Here is a 19,346-nt window from a genome sequence, read left to right as displayed (position 1 = left end):
TTCAGAGGTTCACGTGCACGTCCCGCAGCAGCACACACACACACACACACACACACACACACACACACACACCCACACAGTCCACGTGCACGCTCAGACCAGCGTCTCCTCAGAACGGAACTCTGTAAACAACAAATCTGAGATAAGAGAGCCTGATGGGACAGAATCACCGTGGAAACGCAGACGGGATGTTTACACCAGCCGCCCGCTGTTGTGCACGTGAGCGTGTCCGTGCACGTGTGCCAGTGTGTGGTCTCATGCCGGGACTCGCTCTGGAATCAAGGTAATTATGTCCTTCATCCTCATCCTGCTCCGAGGACGGAGCGGGAAATACAGACCTGCAACAGGATCCTCCATCCAGATCATGATCCTCCAACAGGATCCAGATCCTAAACAAGATCCAGATCCTCCAACAGGATCCTCCATCCAGATCATGATCCTTCATCAAGATCCTGCTCCTCCAGCGGGATCCTGATCCTCCATCCAGATCCTGATCCTCCAACAGGATCCAGATCCTAAACAAGATCCAGATCCTCCAACAGGATCCTCCATCCAGATCCTGATCCTCCAACAGGATCCAGATCCTAAACAAGATCCAGATCCTCCAACAGGATCCTCCATCCAGATCATGATCCTTCATCAAGATCCTGCTCCTCCAACGGGATCCTGATCCTCCATCCAGATCCAGATCCTACAACAGGATCCTCCATCCAGATCATGATCCTTCATCAAGATCCTGCTCCTCCAACGGGATCCTGATCCTCCATTCAGATCCTGATCCTCCAACGGGATCCTCCATCCAGATCCTGATCCTCCAACAGGATCCAGATCCTAAACAAGATCCAGATCCTCCAACGGGATCCTCCATCCAGATCCTGATCCTTCATCAAGATCCTGCTCCTCCAACGGGATCCTGATCCTCCATCCAGATCGTGATCCTCCAACAGGATCCTCCATCGAGATCATGATCCTCCAACAGGATCCTCCATCCAGATCCTGATCCTCCAACGGGATCCTCCATCCAGATCCTGATCTTCCAACCGGATCCAGATTTTCCAACAGGATCTTCCATCAAGATCCCGATCCTCCAACAGGATCCTCCACCAGGATCCAGATTCTCCAACAGGATCCTCTATCAAGATCCTGTTGTTCCTCCAATAGCAACCTCTATCGAGATCCTGATCCTCTATCAGGATCCAGATCCTCCAACAGGATCCTCCATTGAGATCCAGATCCTCTAACAAGATCCTGATCCTCCACCAGGATCCTCCATCGAGATCCAGATCCTCCACCAGGATCCAGATCCTCTATCAGGATCCAGATCCTCCAACAGGATCCTCCATCGAGATCCAGATCCTCTAACGAGATCCTGATCCTGATGATCCTGATGGAAAATCATGATGAGGATCCTGATCCTTCATCGGGATCTTCCACCTGCTAGCTCACTGGTTAATCCCTGTTTGTCTCTGAACTCCGGCTGGATCACCTGTGAGAACAGGTACCTCCAGGGGAACTGTCTGATCCTCCAGATCACCTGATCCGTCTCACGGACCAGAAAACCTGCAGAGATGAGGAGCAGGAGGAAGATCCAGACGGCGTTTGAGATCTGCGACCTTCATGTCAGGAGAAGTATTCAACCGTCACTGGAGGATCAGGAGAACCTCCAGCTGATCTGCAGGATAGAAAGTTACTCTCTGGTGTGGAGACCAGAGCTCCAGAACCAAGAAGAACCCTAACCTGAAGACGACCAGTCTCTGGTTCTGATCCAGATTCTCTGTATCTGCATAAGGAACTGGAGTTCATTCAGAGAAGAACCAGAACTCAGAGATGAAACAAAGAATCACAAACGTCTGTTTGGATCAGGACTCAGACTGGAGATAGGATCAGCTGATCAGAGAGGGATCAGGAAGGATCTGAGGTTAATCTGGTCAGAAGGACAGGAACAGGTGACAGGTGGAAGGAACACGGATCAGAACATTTCGTAAACGATTTAATAACTGTTTTTATATTTATAACTGGTATTGATGTTAATGATTCAATGAATCCATGAGGATTAATCTCTGATCCTCTCCCATCTCAGTCGGATCAATCCTTCACTTCCTATGACTGCAGACAGAGCAGCTGCTGTGGTGGAGCGGACCGCCTCTGGTTCAGGTTCTTTCTGCAGACTCAGAACCAGAAGGTTCTGTTAGAACTTGACAGGAGGCGGAGTCGTCTTTGATCGTTTGATTGTCTCTGGAACATCCTTACATCCTCTCCACAGGTGTGTTCTCACCTGCACAGGTGAGGAACGGTTCCTTCAGAACAAACAGCTGTCAGCTTGTGCACGTGCGCGTGCACGAGGACTTCCTGTCAAACCTGAACCATCCGATCCAGAGACAATAGCAGTCTGCGTCACTCACGGGTTTGTTCTGCTGTTCTCACGAGGATCCCTCTGTCGGGTCTGGTTCTGACCCAAACCACTCTACACCGACCCACTGAACCCACTGAGGTTCTGATCAGAACTACAAGACCCAAACTGACAACCATTAACCCAGACGACGAGCAGAACTCACATGATCGCAGGGATGGATCAGCTGATCTCAGACCAGAACCCCCACAGGTTCTGAGCAGAACCTCTTCTCTGACCCGCCAAAGCTTCTCAGATCTTCTGCCATGCAGGGATCCAGAACACTAGAGAACACGGCCAGAACCTCCACAACCACACTGTAATGTTCTGGTTCCGTTCTCCAGAACCTCACTGAGAACAGACGATAAGGCCCGTCTGGCTGAAAGACAGAACCACATTCATCTATAAAACCCGAGTTCACAACAGAAAGATCCGTTAAAAAGGTTCTAATAATCCCGTTCAATCCGGATTAATCCAATAATACAAATCAATCCAGGTTATTCCATTAATCTAATTAGATCCAGATTATACTGATAGTCAGGTTTAATTCAGATTAACTCATTATGGTAATCCAGTTCAGATTATTCCAATAAATTAGATTAATCCATCAAATCAAATCCAGATTATTCCATTAATCCAGTTCATTTAAAATCCAATTTAATCCAGATAATCCAATAATCCAGATCAGTCCAGGTTAATTCAGTAATCCAGATGATCTGAGTCCAGAACTACTAATCAGAACCAGAACTAATGTCTGTAATGATCTGAAGTGACCATCAAATCACAGAAGAGGAAACTTCCTCAATGAAGAACTCTAGAACCTCCAGAACCGGACCCCAAATCCAGAGGACGGGTTCTGGAACATGTGTGGCTCTGGTCACGCAGGACTCGGCTGGGTCGGACCTGTTGGACTCACCTTCGTCCGCGCGGTTCCGACCCAGCAGCAGCAGCAGCGGGAGGAGCAGCGGTCCCAGCCCGCGTGGGGACGCTCCCCCCCGGGTCCTCCGGTCCCGCATGGGTTCCTCCCTCCGGGATCCCGGGACCCGCGTGCGGGCACAACTATTGATCCCGGATCAGTGACGTCACCTGGGCTCGCTTGCAGCCAGCCGCGCGCGCCTCATTTGAGCTGAGCGCGTGCGAGGTTAGAAGTCCTGCACGAGGACGCGTTTGGAGACAGAGAGGAGATCCGGAGGCGCGCGGCGCCGAGACCGGACCATCCCGCGCGGGGGTCTGTGGAGGGAAGAGGGTGGGAGGAACGGACCCTCCGGTTCTGTCCCGGCTCTCCTCCTGTTCTGACTCGGTTCTCCTCTGGTTCTCCTCTGGTTCTGTCCCGGTTCTCCCCCGGTTCTTCTGACACTTTTCCGATCAAACTTCCAGCAAAAGTTGAGACAAAAGCAAACTTTTTCTGTCTCCGCCTCCACCACAAACCCCGCCCACCTGGCATTGCGACTTGGCCCTGATTGGTTGGAAGGCCCACCGGTCAACCAGGGGGCGGGGCTTAGATGGGAGTGATGGTGCAAAGGAATGCGGGGAGAAAATCGTTGTGCGCATGTGCAGAGCTGACCGAGGGGGCGGGGAGGGGGCAGGGGGTCGTTTCTGTTTTAATAAAAACTTTTTAATTCAGTAAAACTTTAGTTTTGAAGAGTTTTAAACTAGACCAGAAAAACATCAACCGGAAGTCCGTCCGGAGGGATGACGTCACCGTGATCAAACATCTGCTGCAGAACTTTGATCTGAAAGATCCACTTTCATGAATCCTGCTGGATCTCCTTTATAATCCCAGATTCGATGTTTGATCTGGAATAACAGTGACGTGTTAAACTAGATTCAGTCTCTGGTTTCTTTAGATGGAATGAAAATGATTTTGTTCTCATGAACATCTGTGAAGAGTCTCTTCATAATGTTCCTCAGAGATTATATGAATGTTTCATTCCAGTCCGTCTACAACTCCATCCATCCATCCATCTTCTTGACCGCTTTGTCCCTGTCGGGGTCGCGGGGGTGCCGGAGCCTATCCCGGCTACTGAAGGGCGAAGGCGGGGTACACCCTGGACAGGTCGCCAGTCTGTCGCAGGGCCCCGTCTACAACTCTTTAAATGGATTTACATCATCAACCAATGAAGAACTCAGAATGTTTGTGTTGATTCAGTTTCCAATAAACAAATCAATAACTTTACCTGCTGAGATTAGACTGGACGTTTGTGGACATAAACTGGATTTCTGTTGGACGGGTTCTGATAAACTGTTTACACGATAGAGAGGTGTCATATTTGTTCTGGAATGTTTACTCATTCAGACGTTCACTGTTGTTGTTTTATGTTGTTTGCCAATAAAGTTTTAAAACAAACGTTGAGCTGAAAGCTTCTGGATGAAGGAGGAGGAGACGCTGCCGGACCGGACCGCCTCTGCTCCTCCTCTAATGGATCCTCTCAGTAAAGATCCAGCAGATCAGGTTCTGTTCAGACCTGGACCTGGACAGAACCTCTGGAGACCCGTCTCCTCAGCAGGAACCAGAAGATCTTCTCTGATCAGAACCAGAAACCTGAAGAACCCTGGAGTTCCTCTGAGAGAGTCAGTCCACCGGTCCCTGAGGGTTCTGGTACCACCCAGGACCAGAACAGTTCTGTACCTGGTTCCACACAGGACTGCAGGTCGATGAAGATGAGGATGACTGAGGAAACGGTTCTGAAGTTTGGTTTCCAGTTTCAATCATTTCAGTGTCGGTGACTCTGAACCTTCAGTCCAGAACTTTCCTCCAGATCTGGACCTTCACGAGTCGAGTCAGACAGAACTGCTGATCCGATCTTAGAACACCAGCAGTTCACTAATTAAACGACAGACAGGTATCAGGTACATCCCCCATGTAGGTGAGTCAGCAGGTGGATCAGAACCAGCAGGTGGATCAGAACCTGCAGGTGGATCAGAACCAGCAGGTGGATCAGCTGGAGCTTCCTGACAGCCACAGGCTAAATTGAATTCAATGTTTTGGCGCCACCTGCAGACATGAGGATGTCATGACCGACCAGAACCACGGACCTGAATGTTTGACACAAATCTGGAGAAGTTCTGATCCGGTACAAAGCAGGAAGAAAAACCAGATTTAAACTCATCCAGCTGATAACGGTCAGTTTCTAAAATGAAACCATAAGACGCAGAACGATGGATCCTCATGAAGGTAGACTGGAATGATGGATCCTCATGAACGTAGACTAGAACGATGGATCTTCATGCAGGTAGAGTAGAACGATGGATCTTCATGCAGGTAGACTAGAACGATGGATCCACATGCAGGTAGACTGGAATGACTCTAAAGTGGATCACCTCAGTGATGATGTCATTCTCTAGATCTTTTAATGACACGATCCAGCATGTTCTCACTAAATAGAGACAGGGATCAACTAATCACTAATCTGGAAAAGAAATGAACCTCAGCTCACTTGTTCTGATGATTAATCGAGTCCGTTAACTTTCAGTCCTAATTTAAAACGTTTTATCCGTTTATAGATTAGATATTAACGTGAAGATTGTGATGTTTGTGTTTCTCAGCTCATTATAGTAAATACAAACATGTTCTTCATGGTTAAAGAAAGATCACAATCCAGATTCAGATTTAAACCATGGAACTCTGATCCAGATTAGATGTAGAACTCTTCTCATGGAACTGGATTCAGAACCAGATGGAGGTCCAACTGGATTGAAGTCCCCTATGATCAGTTTAGATTCTCAAAAACGTCTCCAGTCGTGTTTTAATGATGACGTTTTAAACTAAAATCCCTCATCCTGACATGTTTCATGTTGACTTGAAGATCTCCTCTGGGGGCGTGGCTTCATGGACCCGCCCCGTCTGTTCATGTTCGTTTCTCGTTAGCATAAATCCTAGCCGCTGCTAGAGCAGATCTGTGTGAGCTGGACGTCAGCTGAGGATCTTCATGGATTTAGGAACCGCTGTGGTCACATCAAGAAGCTCCAAGCTCTTCTAGAGTTCTGCAGCAGACGGAACCACCCCACAACCAGGAGTTCTGTTAGGTTGGTTCTGGCTCCCCTGCTGGACTCAGTCTGCTGGTTCTGATCCGGTTTGGTGGGTTCTGCATGAATGAGGACCAGCAGGAACAGAGAGTGAAACCTTTATTAACACCACGATCAGAACTGGACTGAGCACGCTCAGTGCGTGGAGAACTTGGGCAGCTGGTCTCCCAGGAGGACACGCCTCTCCACGCCCTTCTCAGAGATGGTCGCCAGCCGGACCACGCCCCCGCTGGAGCCGTCCCTCTCCATGGCCAGAGCGAGCGCTGTGATGCAGACAGACAGGTGAGACTCTGGCTGTCACGTGCGGCCCGGTGGGCGGAGCCTGCCATACCTTTGGCGGTGAGGTCCAGACACTGGTCCTTGCTGAGTCCGGGTTTGTAGTTGGAGTCCATATAGCCGTAGATGTAGGAGCTGCCGCTGCCGCCCACCGACACCGGCTGCCGCACCAGCATGCCTCCTATAGGAACGCAGTACACCTGACCCGGGAGGGGGCGGAGTCAGCACCGCAGACACACAGGTAGCTCAGACGAGGATCTGGACTCACCTGGCCCCCCTTCCTGCGGTCCCAGCCCGCCACCAGGATACCCGCCATCAGCTCCTCCCGGTACCGATAACAGCTGGCCCTGAACAGGTGAGCGGCCGTCTCCACCAGGGGGGGCTCGTCCAGCTCAATGCTGAGGGGGCGGGGCCACAGGTGAGTCACAAACACTGACGGGAACAGCTGTCAATCAAAGGAAGGTACCTGTGAAAGCCCAGCTGATAGGAGACCACCTCAGCGATGGCCTGAGTGTCTGCGGCAGAACCGGACCTGGACACACACACAGTTACACACTCCGGTTCTGGTACTGATGAGAGGTCTCAGCAGTCATAGACTTGTTCTGGTCAGAGGTCCCAGTAGAACCCGACCTGGACACACACACAGTCATAAACTCCGGTTCTGGTCAGAGGTCCCAGCAGAACTCACCTGCAGCAGTAGATCCGGTCATGGATCCGGGTCAGTTTGTCCGTCACTCTGTTGGCGATGTACGCTCTGACACACAAACATACACAGGTGAGCTGATGGACAGGTGGGCGCTGAAGCCCCTCCCCCTGAGGTGCTCTTACCCGGTGGTGGTCCGAGAGTCGGCCCCGACCACGACTCCTCCGTCGTACTCCACCGCCATGATGGTGGTCTGCAGCACAGGAGACGGGTGAGGTCAGAGCGGTTCTGATCCGACACCTGAGCAGGTGAGATCGAACCAGCTGGGGTTCTGAAGCGGAGTGGGTTTTTCTGGGTCGATGTGCGACACATTACTGAAGAGTTGATGAGACAGAACCAGTTTCCTCCAGATCAGAACCAGCTGACTCACGTCTACGGATGGAGAGTACCGTCGGTTCTAAAAACAATGACGCTAAAGCTACGATGCTAAAGGTTCCACAGAAACATCGTAAACGTCTCCATGTTTCATTTATCGTCTCTGAGACGTCATAGTGATAAACGACACTCTGGACGTTCATTCTGGGATTCTGGTTCTGTTTGGTTCCTCCTCATCCTGAATCAGAAGCTGATTTTAGGGATGAACTGAACAACAAACAAAACTGAAGAGTTCTTTAACTCCAGTCCAGCACCACTGGTCCTGATGGTGTTTGTTACCATGGTTACTGCAGGTCCTGATGGTGTTTGTTACCATGGTTACTGCAGGTCCTCATGGTGTTTGTTTCCATGGTTACTGCAGGTCCTCATGGTGTTTGTTACCATGGTTACTGCAGGTCCTGATGGTGTTTGTTACCATGGTTACTGCAGGTCCTGATGGTGTTTGTTTCCATGGTTACTGCAGGTCCTGATGGTGTTTGTTACCATGGTTACTGCTGGTCCTGATGGTGTTTGTTACCATGGTTACTGCTGGTCCTGAATGTGCTTGTTTCCATGGTTACTGCAGGTCCTCATGGTGTTTGTTTCCATGGTTACTGCAGGTCCTGATGGTGTTTGTTTCCATGGTTACTGCAGGTCCTGATGGTGTTTGTTACCATGGTTACTGCTGGTCCTCATGGTGTTTGTTACCATGGTTACTGCTGGTCCTGATGGTGTTTGTTACCACGGTTACTGCAGGTCCTGATGGTGTTTGTTACCATGGTTACTGCTGGTCCTGATGGTGTTTGTTACCACGGTTACTGCTGGTCCTGATGGTGTTTGTTACCATGGTTACTGCAGGTCCTGATTCTCTTCACCCTATCAGTTATGACTGATTGTGGTCGGTTCAGCTGTGAGATCTAAAGAGTGAAAGAATCCTAAAGGTTCTGGCGGGTTTTAGCATTAAGTTGATCAAGTATTGTTTGTCATTTTGTTTACTAAAGTATTAGCTGTTTGCAGTTTCCTCAAATTGATCACTTTGATCAGATTTGAATCTATTTCAGATGATTGTTTTACGTGGACCAGGAGTCTGTAATTTAAGAGTTCATTTTTAAACTTTTACTTTGAAAAATGAGACAAAAAGCTGCACCGATTTATTACCAGCAGTATTAGCATGAGTCCATTATCGGACAGCTCCTCCCCGAAACGTTTATCTGAAGGTGAGTTAGCATTAGACCATCACCAGACCATCTGCTTTACACCCAGAACCGGACTTAGGTTCAGAACCACCTCAGAACCCTCATGAGACAGTCAGAAGCCAGAATCTTTGGTTGAATTTTAGGCTAACGCTAGCCGCCATTAGCTCCATCAGAACTGCTGTCTCATTCAGCGCGGAGTGCGCGGTTAAAATACTAAAGCCGGGACCAAGCCGAACCCAGTCCGAACCTTTCCGAACACATACCATCCGAACTTACCCCTGTGCTAACTTCCTGGCGGGTCCAGTCCGGAACCAGGTCACTTTTAGAAGAAACGTTCTGGCTGAAAATCGGCATCATGGAAGCTGCCGCCATCTTTGCTGTGTTTGGAGTCAGGACCCCTGCAGCTGCCCGAGGATACGCCCGAATTTAATCATTGTAGACGAGACTTCGGTGTCTGAAAACTAAAGGTATATTATCTATAAGCATAAATCTATTTTTTTCATTCCTGGTTCCAAAACAGTATAATCGTGGTTGATCTTTAACACTAATGTGCAGTTATGATCTTATACTGATTTTCTTCACAATCATAACATCCCAGTTACTCCTTGAGAATAAGTTAAAGTTTTTGGTGTGATCTCTCCTGGAATATGAGTGTTATTTAACCAAAGACTGAGAATCGATCATTTCACTGTTGGAGAAATCTGTTTTACTGTTCGTTCCAGTAAAAATACTAGAGACATTGGAGCTGTTTCTCAGGTGTCAAACTAACATGTAATTATGGGCGGATTTTGAGTTCAATTGTATATATATGTGAAAAGTGTCATGATTTTTTAAAAATAATAATAAATAATTGATATTAATGTGCTGTTAAGCAGTAGTTATGTCAACTCTGACACATCCTTCAAACTTTGAAGTTCAAAGAGACTGAAACACGGAGTCAAATCTCAAACTTTTCTGTACATGACGTTTAAAAACGTCTTTTTTCATTCCTTCTTTTTCAAAAAATTATTCTATTTTTTAAGCAACTTTTTAATATATTTATATTGTGTCATTTGGGTGTATTTAAGTGACGCGTTTATTATCATTATTATTATTTTTTTTCCCTTATTTCGTGAAATAATTGTAAACAGGCAGTTTCGCGGTCGCCTCAGCAGCGGGGTCCTGTTGGAGACAGGAAGCGAAGGTAAACAGCTCGGAGCTTTTCAATAAGGATTTGAGCGTTTATTTGTAAATATTTATCCCTCTTTCATCTCCTCTGACACCGACAGCGCGTGTCAAGGATAACTCTTTAGATTAAATTAATCCAAGACGAACATTCGCGGATTAAAGACGACCATTCGTCCAACCCGATCTGTTACCAGCAGATTCCGTTTGAAATGACACGATTTTCTGGGCGAACATGAACTAAATGACCCTAAACCGGAAGTTGTTCTGTCTTTATTCGGTCTCCGTTTATTAACGTCCTTTTTGGTTCTCATTCCCGGTAATCCGCTGCAGATGACGGTTCATAACATCTACATCTTCGACCGGAACGGAAGCTGCCTGTATTATAACGAGTGGAACCGGAAGAAGCAGGCGGGAATCTCCAAGGAGGAGGTGGGGAGCCCCGCCCACCCAAACAAACAAACAAACAAACAAACAGACAAACAAATGACGTAAACCGTGTTCACAGGAGTTCAAGCTGATGTACGGGATGCTGTTCTCCATCCGCTCCTTCGTCAGCAAGATGTCTCCTCTGGACATGTATCCTGTCTCAGCACCTGTCTGCCTGCTCACCTGTCTGTCTGTCTACCTGTCCTCCTTGACTGTTTGTCAGCTCACCTTTCTGCCCGCTCACCTGTCTGTCCTCCTTGACCGTCTGTCCTCCTGTCTGTCCTCCTTGACCGTCTGTCCGCTCACCTGTCTGTCCGCTCACCTGTCTATCCACTCACCTGTCTATCCACCTGTCTGTCCTCCTTGACCGTCTATCTGTTTACCTGTCTATCCACCTGTCTGTCCTCCTTGACCGTCTGTCCGCTCACCTGTCTGTCTGCTCACCTGTCTATCCACTCACCTGTCTATCCACCTGTCTGTCCTCCTTGACCGTCTATCTGTTTACCTGTCTATACACCTGTCTGTCCGCTCACCTGTCTGTCCGCTCACCTGTCTGCCCGCTCACCTGTCTGTCCTCCTGTCTGTCCTCCTTGACCGTCTATCTGTTTACCTGTCTATCCACCTGTCTGCCCGCTCACCTGTCTGTCCGCTCACCTGTCTTTCCTCCTTGACCGTCTGTCCGCTCACCTGTCTGTCCTCCTTGACCGTCTGTCTGCTCACCTGTCTGTCCGCTCACCTGTCTTTCCTCCTTGACCGTCTGTCCGCTCACCTGTCTGTCCTCCTTGACCGTCTGTCCGCTCAGGAAGGACGGCTTCCTGTCGTTCCAGACCAGTAAGTACCGCCTACATTACCTGGAGACTCCCAGCGGGCTGAAGCTGGTCTTGAACACGGACCTGTCAGTGAACAGCGCCAGAGAGACGCTGCAGCACATCTACAGCAACGTGAGAACCAGAACCAGAACCTGGTGCGGAGCGGGTCCGATCAGCTGTTTACAGTGTGTCTGTGTCTCAGCTGTACGTGGAGCTGGTGGTGAAGAACCCGGCGTGCTCGCCGGCGCCCTCCCTGGACAGCGAGCTGTTCTGCAGTCGTCTGGACGCCTTCGTCAGGTCTCTGCCATTCTTCAGCCCTCGAGCCGCCTGATCAGCAGCTGATCGCAGTTATTGATCTGGAGTTTGTGAATAAAGTGATGAAGACCGCCTGAGCCTCCTCTGTGTCAGCTCATTAATGATGTAATCTGATTACCAGCAGCTGGATGGATCTGTGTGTGCTCCTCTTTGATGTTTGGGGGGCGGGGCTACAGTGAAGGATCTTCCTCCATCTACCCTTCTCCTCTTCCTCCATGAACCTCGTCTCTGTAACCTCATCATCGTTTCACCCTGGAGGCCGACAGGAACCACAAACACCAAAACACCAGCGTCTGACCTCAGATTATGCAGGTGATCTCTGCCGTAATCTGCTATAATCTGCTATAATCCCACTGATGAACATTCTGCCAACAAACCCCTGATCCTCGTTTATGGAGGATCTATCCGCACGTCGTCACAGAGCAGCAGCTTCACCTGGTTGTCATGGTAACAAAGTGAGCAGAACACTTCCTCCCTGCTCTGGTTCGGACTCGTCTGGGATGACTGGGACTTGCCAGGGTCACCGTGGCGTGACCAGCGGCGTGGCCGCTCCTGAACATCTGTTGGGGGCGTTTGGCGCCTAAATCCTCCCGTCTGTCTGTTACTGCTGCCCCTGCGCTCTGATTGGTTGGATTAGACCGACGGGATTAGGGCGAGCGCTGCAGTGAACGCCAGACAAAGGTGGACGGTCGCCGTGGACACCAGGAGGCGGACTGAACAGGTATGTGGGAGCTCCAGGTGAGGGGGCGGAGTCTGGGTCACAGGTGACTGGTGGACAGCAGGAGGACCAGGTTCTCCTGGTCTGGATAGTTCTGAAGTTAAAGAACGGCTGATCGTAGGGATCTGAGTTCTGGTGTTTTTGGTCATGAAGGTCTGATCCTAGACTCAGGCTGATCAGATCTGATGATCCCAGATCTTTAATGATGGAAGGATTAGGAAAGATCAGAGATCAAACCAAGACATAAACTTAAGAACTATGATAAGATAAGATAAGATCGTCCTTTTTTCGTCCCACGGTGGGGACATTTCAGGGTTACGGCAGCGTTACAGATAGAACAATATTTACAAAGAGAACAAAGTTATAGTGCGGAGATAAAAAATACAAAAGGAAACTCAAAAGAGGAAGCAAGTGCACTGTGGACATGATTAATGTTACGAACATTGCATGTATTTCTAAAGTAACTTGGATTGAGTATAAGATAAAGTGACCGATGGGATCAACATCACTGGGAGCAGCTCCGGTTGAACAGTGTGGAATGGAACATTTAGATGATGGAGCATCAAAATCTGCTCTCAGAGATGTTAGACTGGTGGGGATTCTGATCCAGATGATAGATCCTCTGATCCTGCTCAGATCAGATCCCATCAGAACTGCAGTGACCTGAGATCTCCATCAGGGGGCGACAGAGTTCAGTCCATGCATTAACTTAAGAAAATGTAGTCCAGAACTAAAGAGAAGTTTTCTGGAACATCAAGAAACATCTGAACCTCCAATAGTCTGAAGGTTTTCAAAGACCTACAGCATCCCGTTCTAGAAGCCCCGCCCCTTCGGGCAGAGGCATACAGAGTCTCTGGAAACAGAAAGAATGATGGGAAAGTGTTCAGGTGAGGACAGGTGTGAAGCTGCAGCTGACAGCTGAACGTGAGGCTCACAGGACCGTCAGCAGCTCCTCAGGACAGGTACAGGTGTGGCTGATGTGACTCCGCCCTCTCTGCTGTCTCCCAGGATCAGCCATGTTTGCAGGCCGCGCTTCTGCAGTCGGAGTGGCTGGACCCTCAGCTGGACTCGGAGGAAAAAGCGGAAAGTTCAGCGTAGAGGAGCTGTACGGATTCACCAAGAAGCCCAAAGTGATCAGAGGGAATTCTGGGAAAGCAGATAAGAGGGATGGAAAGAAGGAGGCCAAGGAGAAGGAGGAGTCCATGCTGGCCTCCCAGATCCTGGATGCAGCCCGGAGGCTGATGGAGAGGAGGAGGCTGGAGATCTTCCTGAAGGAGTGTGACGTCAGCATGGAGCAGAGCAGCATGACCTACAGGTGAGAGGCAGGTGATGGACAGGTCACATACAGGTGATGGACAGGTAACATACAGGTGATGGACAGGTCACATACAGGTGATGGACAGGTAACATACAGGTGATGGACAGGTCATACACAGGTGATGGACAGGTAACATAAACGTGATGGACAGGTAACATATAGGTGATGGACAGGTAACATAAACGTGATGGACAGGTAACATAAACGTGATGGACAGGTAACATATAGGTGATGGACAGGTAACACACAGGTGATGGACAGGTCATACACAGGTGATGGACAGGTAACATATAGGTGATGGACAGGTTACATACAGGTGATGGACAGGTCACATACAAGTGAGACACAGGTGATTCAGACACAAAGGTGAGACACACACACAGTAAACCAGACGAGGAAGTGATCCAGATTCTGTGGATTCTTGGGTAAATGTTCAGTCTCAGGTGTTCAGTCTCAGGTGTTCAATCTCAGGTGTTCAGTCTGACTCGAGCAGATGGAACATCCTGAGAAGACCCCCCTCCTCACAGTGAGGATGGATCAGTCCATCACTGAGGCTGCTATCAGCTGTGAGAAATCAGAAATATCACCTCATTAGGACAAGAACAGGATTATGTAGAAACAATAAAACCAGCATCAGTTAATCATTGGTTAAATCCAGGACTAACAACATCGTTAAAATAACAACATATTCAAACAATGTAAACTCATTAAAAGCTTTACTAAAAATGAGCCTTTTTAATTTGTTTTTAAGAATCTCCACAGCTGTACATCATGTTTTCCAGGATCTGTGTGAACCTGAAACTCCTCCTTCTGGAGGTGTGGCTTAACCTCTGCCAATAAGAGCTACCATGCTCAGGAGCGTGGTCAGTAGAGCGTGTGTGGTGGCGTGCAGTGTAGCAGCTTGCAGACTATGAAACACAGCAGCAGCCTTCACAGTAAAGGTAGTTCCAGCAGCTCCTCCTGTGAGGTTCTGATCCAGTCCAGAGTCCCTTCGGAACCCCCCCTCTCCCAGCCTGCAGGAAGGGGGTGCAGCAGTGATGCTGCGGCCCTGCAGCCATGCATTACTGCACAAAGGCAGCTCTGCATCATTAAGCGCGACTGACTATTTTTAACCATCAGAACAAACGCTGGCTCTGGCTGCAGGTGAGGGGGCGGAGCCTCTGAGGCGCCATGCCATAATACTTGAAGCTCTGAGGCCTCAAGTTTCACTCATTAACTTTGCAGAAGTTTATCCATCACAGCGTACACGCTCTTCTGAAGTGCACGCCTCTGTGATGTGCACGCCTCTGTGATGTGCACGCCTCTGTGATGTGCACGCTCTTCATCAGAGATCAAGAGGATGATTTAAAAAGGGAGTATGATCCGCTTCAGTTATGTAGTTATTTGTTTCTGAAGTTACAGTTACATCTAACGTTACATCTAATGTTAAAATTACTGTCAAAGTTACGGCTACTGTTAAAGTTACTGTTACATTTAAAGTTACAGTTACTTTAAATGTTATAGTTACATCTAGAGTTAAAATTACTGTCAAAGTTACAGTTACATTCAGAGTTACAGTTACTGTCAAAGTTACAGTTACAGTTAAAGTTACAGTTACTGTCAAAGATACATCTTTTTTTAGTTACATTTAGAATTACAGTAACTATCAAAGTTACAGTTACATCTAAAGCTAAATTTACTGATAAAGTTACAGTTGCATCCAAATTACAGTTACTGTTAAAGTTACAGCTACATCTAAAGTTAAAATTACTGTCCAAGTCACAGTTACTGTCAAAGTTACAGTTACCTTCAGAGTTACAGTTACTGTCAAAATTACTGTTAAAGTTACAGTTACTGTCAAAGTTACTGTTACATTCAAAGTTACAGTAACTGTCAAAGTTAAAATTATATCTAAAGATAAAATTACGCTCAAAGTTGCAGTTACATTCAGAGTTACAGTTACTTTCAAAATTACTGTTAAAGTTACAGGTACATTCAGAGTTACAGTTACTGTCAATGTAAAGGCTACTGTTAAAGTTACTGTTACATTCTAAGTTACAATAACTTTTAATGTTATCGTTACATCTAAAGTTAAAATTACTGTCAATGTTAGTTACATTTAGAATTACAGTAACTGTCAAAGTTACAGTTACACCTAAAGTTAAAATTACTGTTAAAGTTACAGCTGCATTCAAAGTTACAGTTACTGTTAAAGTTACAGTTTCATCTGAAGTTAAAATTACTGTCCAAGTTACAGTTACTGTTAAAGTTACTGTTAGAGTTACAGTTACTGTCAAAGTTACTGTTTAAGTTACAGTTACTTTCAAAGTTACTGTTAAAGTTACAGATACATTCAAAGTTACAGTTACTGTCAAAGTTACAGTTACATTCAGAGTTACAATTACTGTCAATATTAAGGCTACTGTTAAAGTTACTGTTACATTCTAAGTTACAGTTACTTTTAATGTTATCGTTACATCTAAAGTTAAAATTACTGTTTATGTTACAGTTGCATTCAAAGTTACAGTTACAGTTACATCTAAAGTTAGAATTACTGTCCAAGTTACAGTTACTGTCAAAGTTACAGTTACCGTCAGAGTTACAGTTACTGTCAAAGTTAGTATTAAAGTTACAGTTACTTCTAAAGTAAAAATTACTGTCCAAGTTACAGTTACTGTTAATGTTACAGTTAAATTTACAGTTACATCTAAAGTTAAAATTACTGTCAAAGTTACAGCTACAGTCAAAGTTACTGTTACATTCAAAGTTACAGTAACTGTCAAAGTTACAGTTACATCTAAAGTTAAAATTACTGTCAAAGTTACTGTTTCATTCAAAGTTACAGTTACTGTCAAAGTTACGGCTACTGTTAAAGTAACTGTTACATTCAAAGTTACAGTAACTATCAAAGTTACAGTTACATCTAAAGCTGAAATTACTGTCGAAGCTACAGTTTCAGAGTCATAGTTACTGTTAAAGTTATAGTTACCTCTAAAATTAAAATTACTGTGAAAGTTATAGTTACATTTAGAGTTACAGTTACTTTGAAAGTTACAGTTACATCTAAAGATAAACTTACTGTTAAAGTTACTATTATATTCAGAGTTACAGTTACTGTGCAAGTTACAGTTACTGTCAAAGTTACTGTTAAAGTTACAATTACTGTCAATGTTACAGTTAGATCTAAAGTTAAAGTATCTGTTAAAGTTACAGTTTCAGTCAGAGTTACAATTACTCTCAAAGTTACTATTAAAGTTACAGTTACATCTAAAGTTAAAATTACTGTTAAAGTTAGTTACATTCAGAGTAACAGTTACTGTGAAAGTTACAGTTGCTGTTGAGGTTTCAGTTACTGTCAAAGTTACAGTTACATCTAAAGTTACTGTTACTATTAAATTTACAATTACACTCACAGTTACAGTTATTGTCAAAGTTACGGTTATTGTCAACGTTACGGTTATTGCCAAAGTTACAGTGACATCTTACGTTAAAATTACTGTCAAAGTTACTGTTGCATTCAAAGTTACAGTTACATTTATAGTTACATTTACTGTCAAAGTTACGGCTACTGTTAAAGTTACTTTTACATTCAAAGTTACAGTTACTGTCAAAGTTACAGTTACATTCAGAGTTACACTTACTGTCAAAGTTACGGCTACTGTTAAAGTTACTGTTACATTCAAAGTTACAGTAACTATCAAAGTTACGCTACTGTTAAAGTTACTGTTACATTCAAAGTTACAGTTACTTTTATTGTTATGGTTACATCTTAAGTCAAAATTACTGTTAAAGTTACAGTTACATCTAAAGTTAAAATTACTGTTCAAGTTACACTTACTGTTAAAGTTGCAGTTACCTTCAGAGTTACAGTTACTGTCAAAATTACTGTTAAAGTTACAGTTACTTTCAAAGTTACTGTTAAAGTTACAGTTACATTCAAAGTTACGGCTACTGTCAAAGTTACAGTTACATTCAGAGTTACAGTTACTGTCAATGTTAAGGCTACTGTTAAAGTTACTGTTACATTCTAAGTTACAGTTACTTTTAATGTTATCATTACATCTAAAGTTAAAATTACTGTTAAAGTTACAGTTGCGTTCAAAGTTACAGTTACTGTTAAAGTTACAGTTACATCTAAAGTTATAATTACTGTCAAAATTACAGTTACTGTCAAAGTTACAGTTACCGTCAGAGTTACAGTTACTGTCAAAGTTAGTGTTAAAGTTACAGTTACTTCTAAAGTAAAAATTACTGTCCAAGTTACAGTTACTGTCAATATTACAGTTACCTTTAGAGTTACAGTTACTGTCAAAGTTACTGTTAAAGTTACAGTTACATCTAAAGTTAAAATTACTGTCAAAGTTACAGTTACAGTCAAAGTTACAGTTACATCTAAAGTTAAAATTACTGTCAAAGCTACAGTTACATTCAGAGTTACAGTTACTGTTAAAGTTACTGTTAAAGTTACAGTTACATGTAGAGTTAAAATTACTGTTAAAGTTAGAGTTACATTCAGAGTTACAGTTACTTTCAAAGTTACTGTTAAAGTTACAGTTACATCTAAAGTTACAGTTAATATTAAAAATATTACATTCAAAGTTACAGTTACTGTCAAAGTTACAGTTACATCTAAAGATACAGTTACTATTAAAATATTACATCCAAAGTTAAAGTTACTGTCAAAGTTACAGTTACATCTAAAGTTAAAGTTACTATTAAAAACATTACATTCAAAGTTACAGTTACTGTCAAAGTTACAGTTACATCTAAAGTTACAGTTACTATTAAAAATATTACATTCAAAGTTACAGTTACTGTCAAAGTAAGAGTTACTGTTAAAGTTACAGTTAAATTCAGAGTTACAGTTAATGTTAAATATATAGTTACAGTTAAAAATTACAGTTACAGTTACATCTAAAGTTACTGTCAAAGTTACTGTTACATTCAAACTTACAGTAACTGTCAAAGTTACAGTTATCTTTAGAGTTACAGTTACTGTCAAAGTTACTGTCAAAGTTACAGTTACATCTAAAGTTAAAATTCTTGTTAAAGTTACTGTTACATTCAAAGTTACAGTTACTGTTGAAGTTACTTTTAAAGTTACAGTTACATCTAAAGTTAAAATTCTTGTCAAAGTTACAGTTACATTCAGTTCCAGTATTTAATCAGTGGTTAATGTTTTATTTCAGGCACAAATAAGAAACTCAGACAAACTTGACAGACAAACTCCTCAGTCAGACGGGGTGGTGGGGAGCATCTCCATTTTCCCCTCCGCCAGTGTCCTAGTCTTCATCATCTTCATCATCCTCATCATCTTCATCATCATCTTCGTCGTCATCATTTTCATCCTCATCAGCTTCCTGAAACTCTGGATGTGTTCAGAAGAACCTGTGAAGCTTTCATGTTATTTTAGAACCATTTTGATTATCTGTAGACAACCTGAAACATGTCTCAGGGACTGAAGCTTCTGAAGCCTCTGAAACTTCGAGTCTCTTAGGCCTCTGAAGCTTCTGAAGCCGTTGAAGCTACTGAAGCTACTGAAGCCTCTGAAGCTTTGAGTCTCTGAAGCTTTGAGTCTCTGAAGCCTCTGAAGCTTCTAAAACCGCTGAAGCTACTGAAGCCTCTGAAGCTTTGAGTCTCTGAAGCTTTGAGTCTCTGAAGCCTCTGAAG

The 19,346-nt window shown here is 44.9% G+C and overlaps 4 protein-coding genes across 5 annotated transcripts in view; 2 read left to right on the top strand and 2 right to left on the bottom strand.

Annotated features, from left to right (window-relative positions):
- The window catches only part of ephb4b (eph receptor B4b), a gene marked incomplete in the record, with an annotated part of 16,511 nt that extends 12,690 nt beyond the window's left edge, over positions 1-3,821 (bottom strand). Inside the window, 1 exon segment of the mRNA XM_024264631.2 lies at positions 3,306-3,821. Coding sequence (XP_024120399.1) covers positions 3,306-3,405 — 100 coding nt within the window.
- A 2,676-nt stretch (positions 3,822-6,497) lies between these two features.
- On the bottom strand, positions 6,498-9,352 carry psmb6 (proteasome 20S subunit beta 6). Its single transcript, XM_024264626.1, has 7 exons — positions 9,221-9,352; positions 7,520-7,587; positions 7,380-7,445; positions 7,158-7,223; positions 6,960-7,089; positions 6,747-6,891; positions 6,498-6,678 (listed from the first exon to the last, which is right to left on the bottom strand). Exons 1-7 carry the CDS (start codon positions 9,314-9,316, stop codon positions 6,551-6,553), a joined length of 699 nt encoding a protein of 232 aa, XP_024120394.1. The 5' UTR covers positions 9,317-9,352; the 3' UTR covers positions 6,498-6,550.
- On the top strand, positions 9,280-11,738 carry trappc1 (trafficking protein particle complex 1). Of its 2 annotated transcripts, none has more exons than XM_024264629.2 (5): positions 9,280-9,411; positions 10,442-10,540; positions 10,617-10,687; positions 11,340-11,478; positions 11,549-11,738. In XM_024264629.2, the coding sequence occupies exons 2-5, from the start codon at positions 10,442-10,444 to the stop codon at positions 11,675-11,677; spliced, it is 438 nt and encodes a 145-aa protein (XP_024120397.1). In that variant the 5' UTR covers positions 9,280-9,411; the 3' UTR covers positions 11,678-11,738. The 2 variants fall into 2 exon arrangements, with proteins under 2 accessions (XP_024120397.1, XP_024120396.1); XM_024264628.2 differs by lacking the exon at positions 9,280-9,411 and adding an exon at positions 10,019-10,127.
- A 96-nt stretch (positions 11,739-11,834) lies between these two features.
- The window catches only part of LOC112141485 (voltage-gated potassium channel subunit beta-2), a 16,987-nt gene continuing 9,475 nt past the window's right edge, over positions 11,835-19,346 (top strand). The window contains exons 1-2 of the mRNA XM_036216584.1: positions 11,835-12,382; positions 13,388-13,694. Of these exons, the coding sequence (XP_036072477.1) occupies positions 13,396-13,694 (299 nt within the window). The 5' untranslated portion in view covers positions 11,835-12,382; positions 13,388-13,395. The remainder of the gene's footprint in view (positions 12,383-13,387; positions 13,695-19,346) is intronic.

Source organism: Oryzias melastigma, linkage group LG18 (assembly GCF_002922805.2).
Source record: "Oryzias melastigma strain HK-1 linkage group LG18, ASM292280v2, whole genome shotgun sequence".
Lineage (NCBI taxonomy): Eukaryota > Metazoa > Chordata > Actinopteri > Beloniformes > Adrianichthyidae > Oryzias > Oryzias melastigma.
The sequence above is the reverse complement of the archived record's forward strand: the minus strand, read 5'-3'. Positions and strand labels throughout refer to the sequence as shown.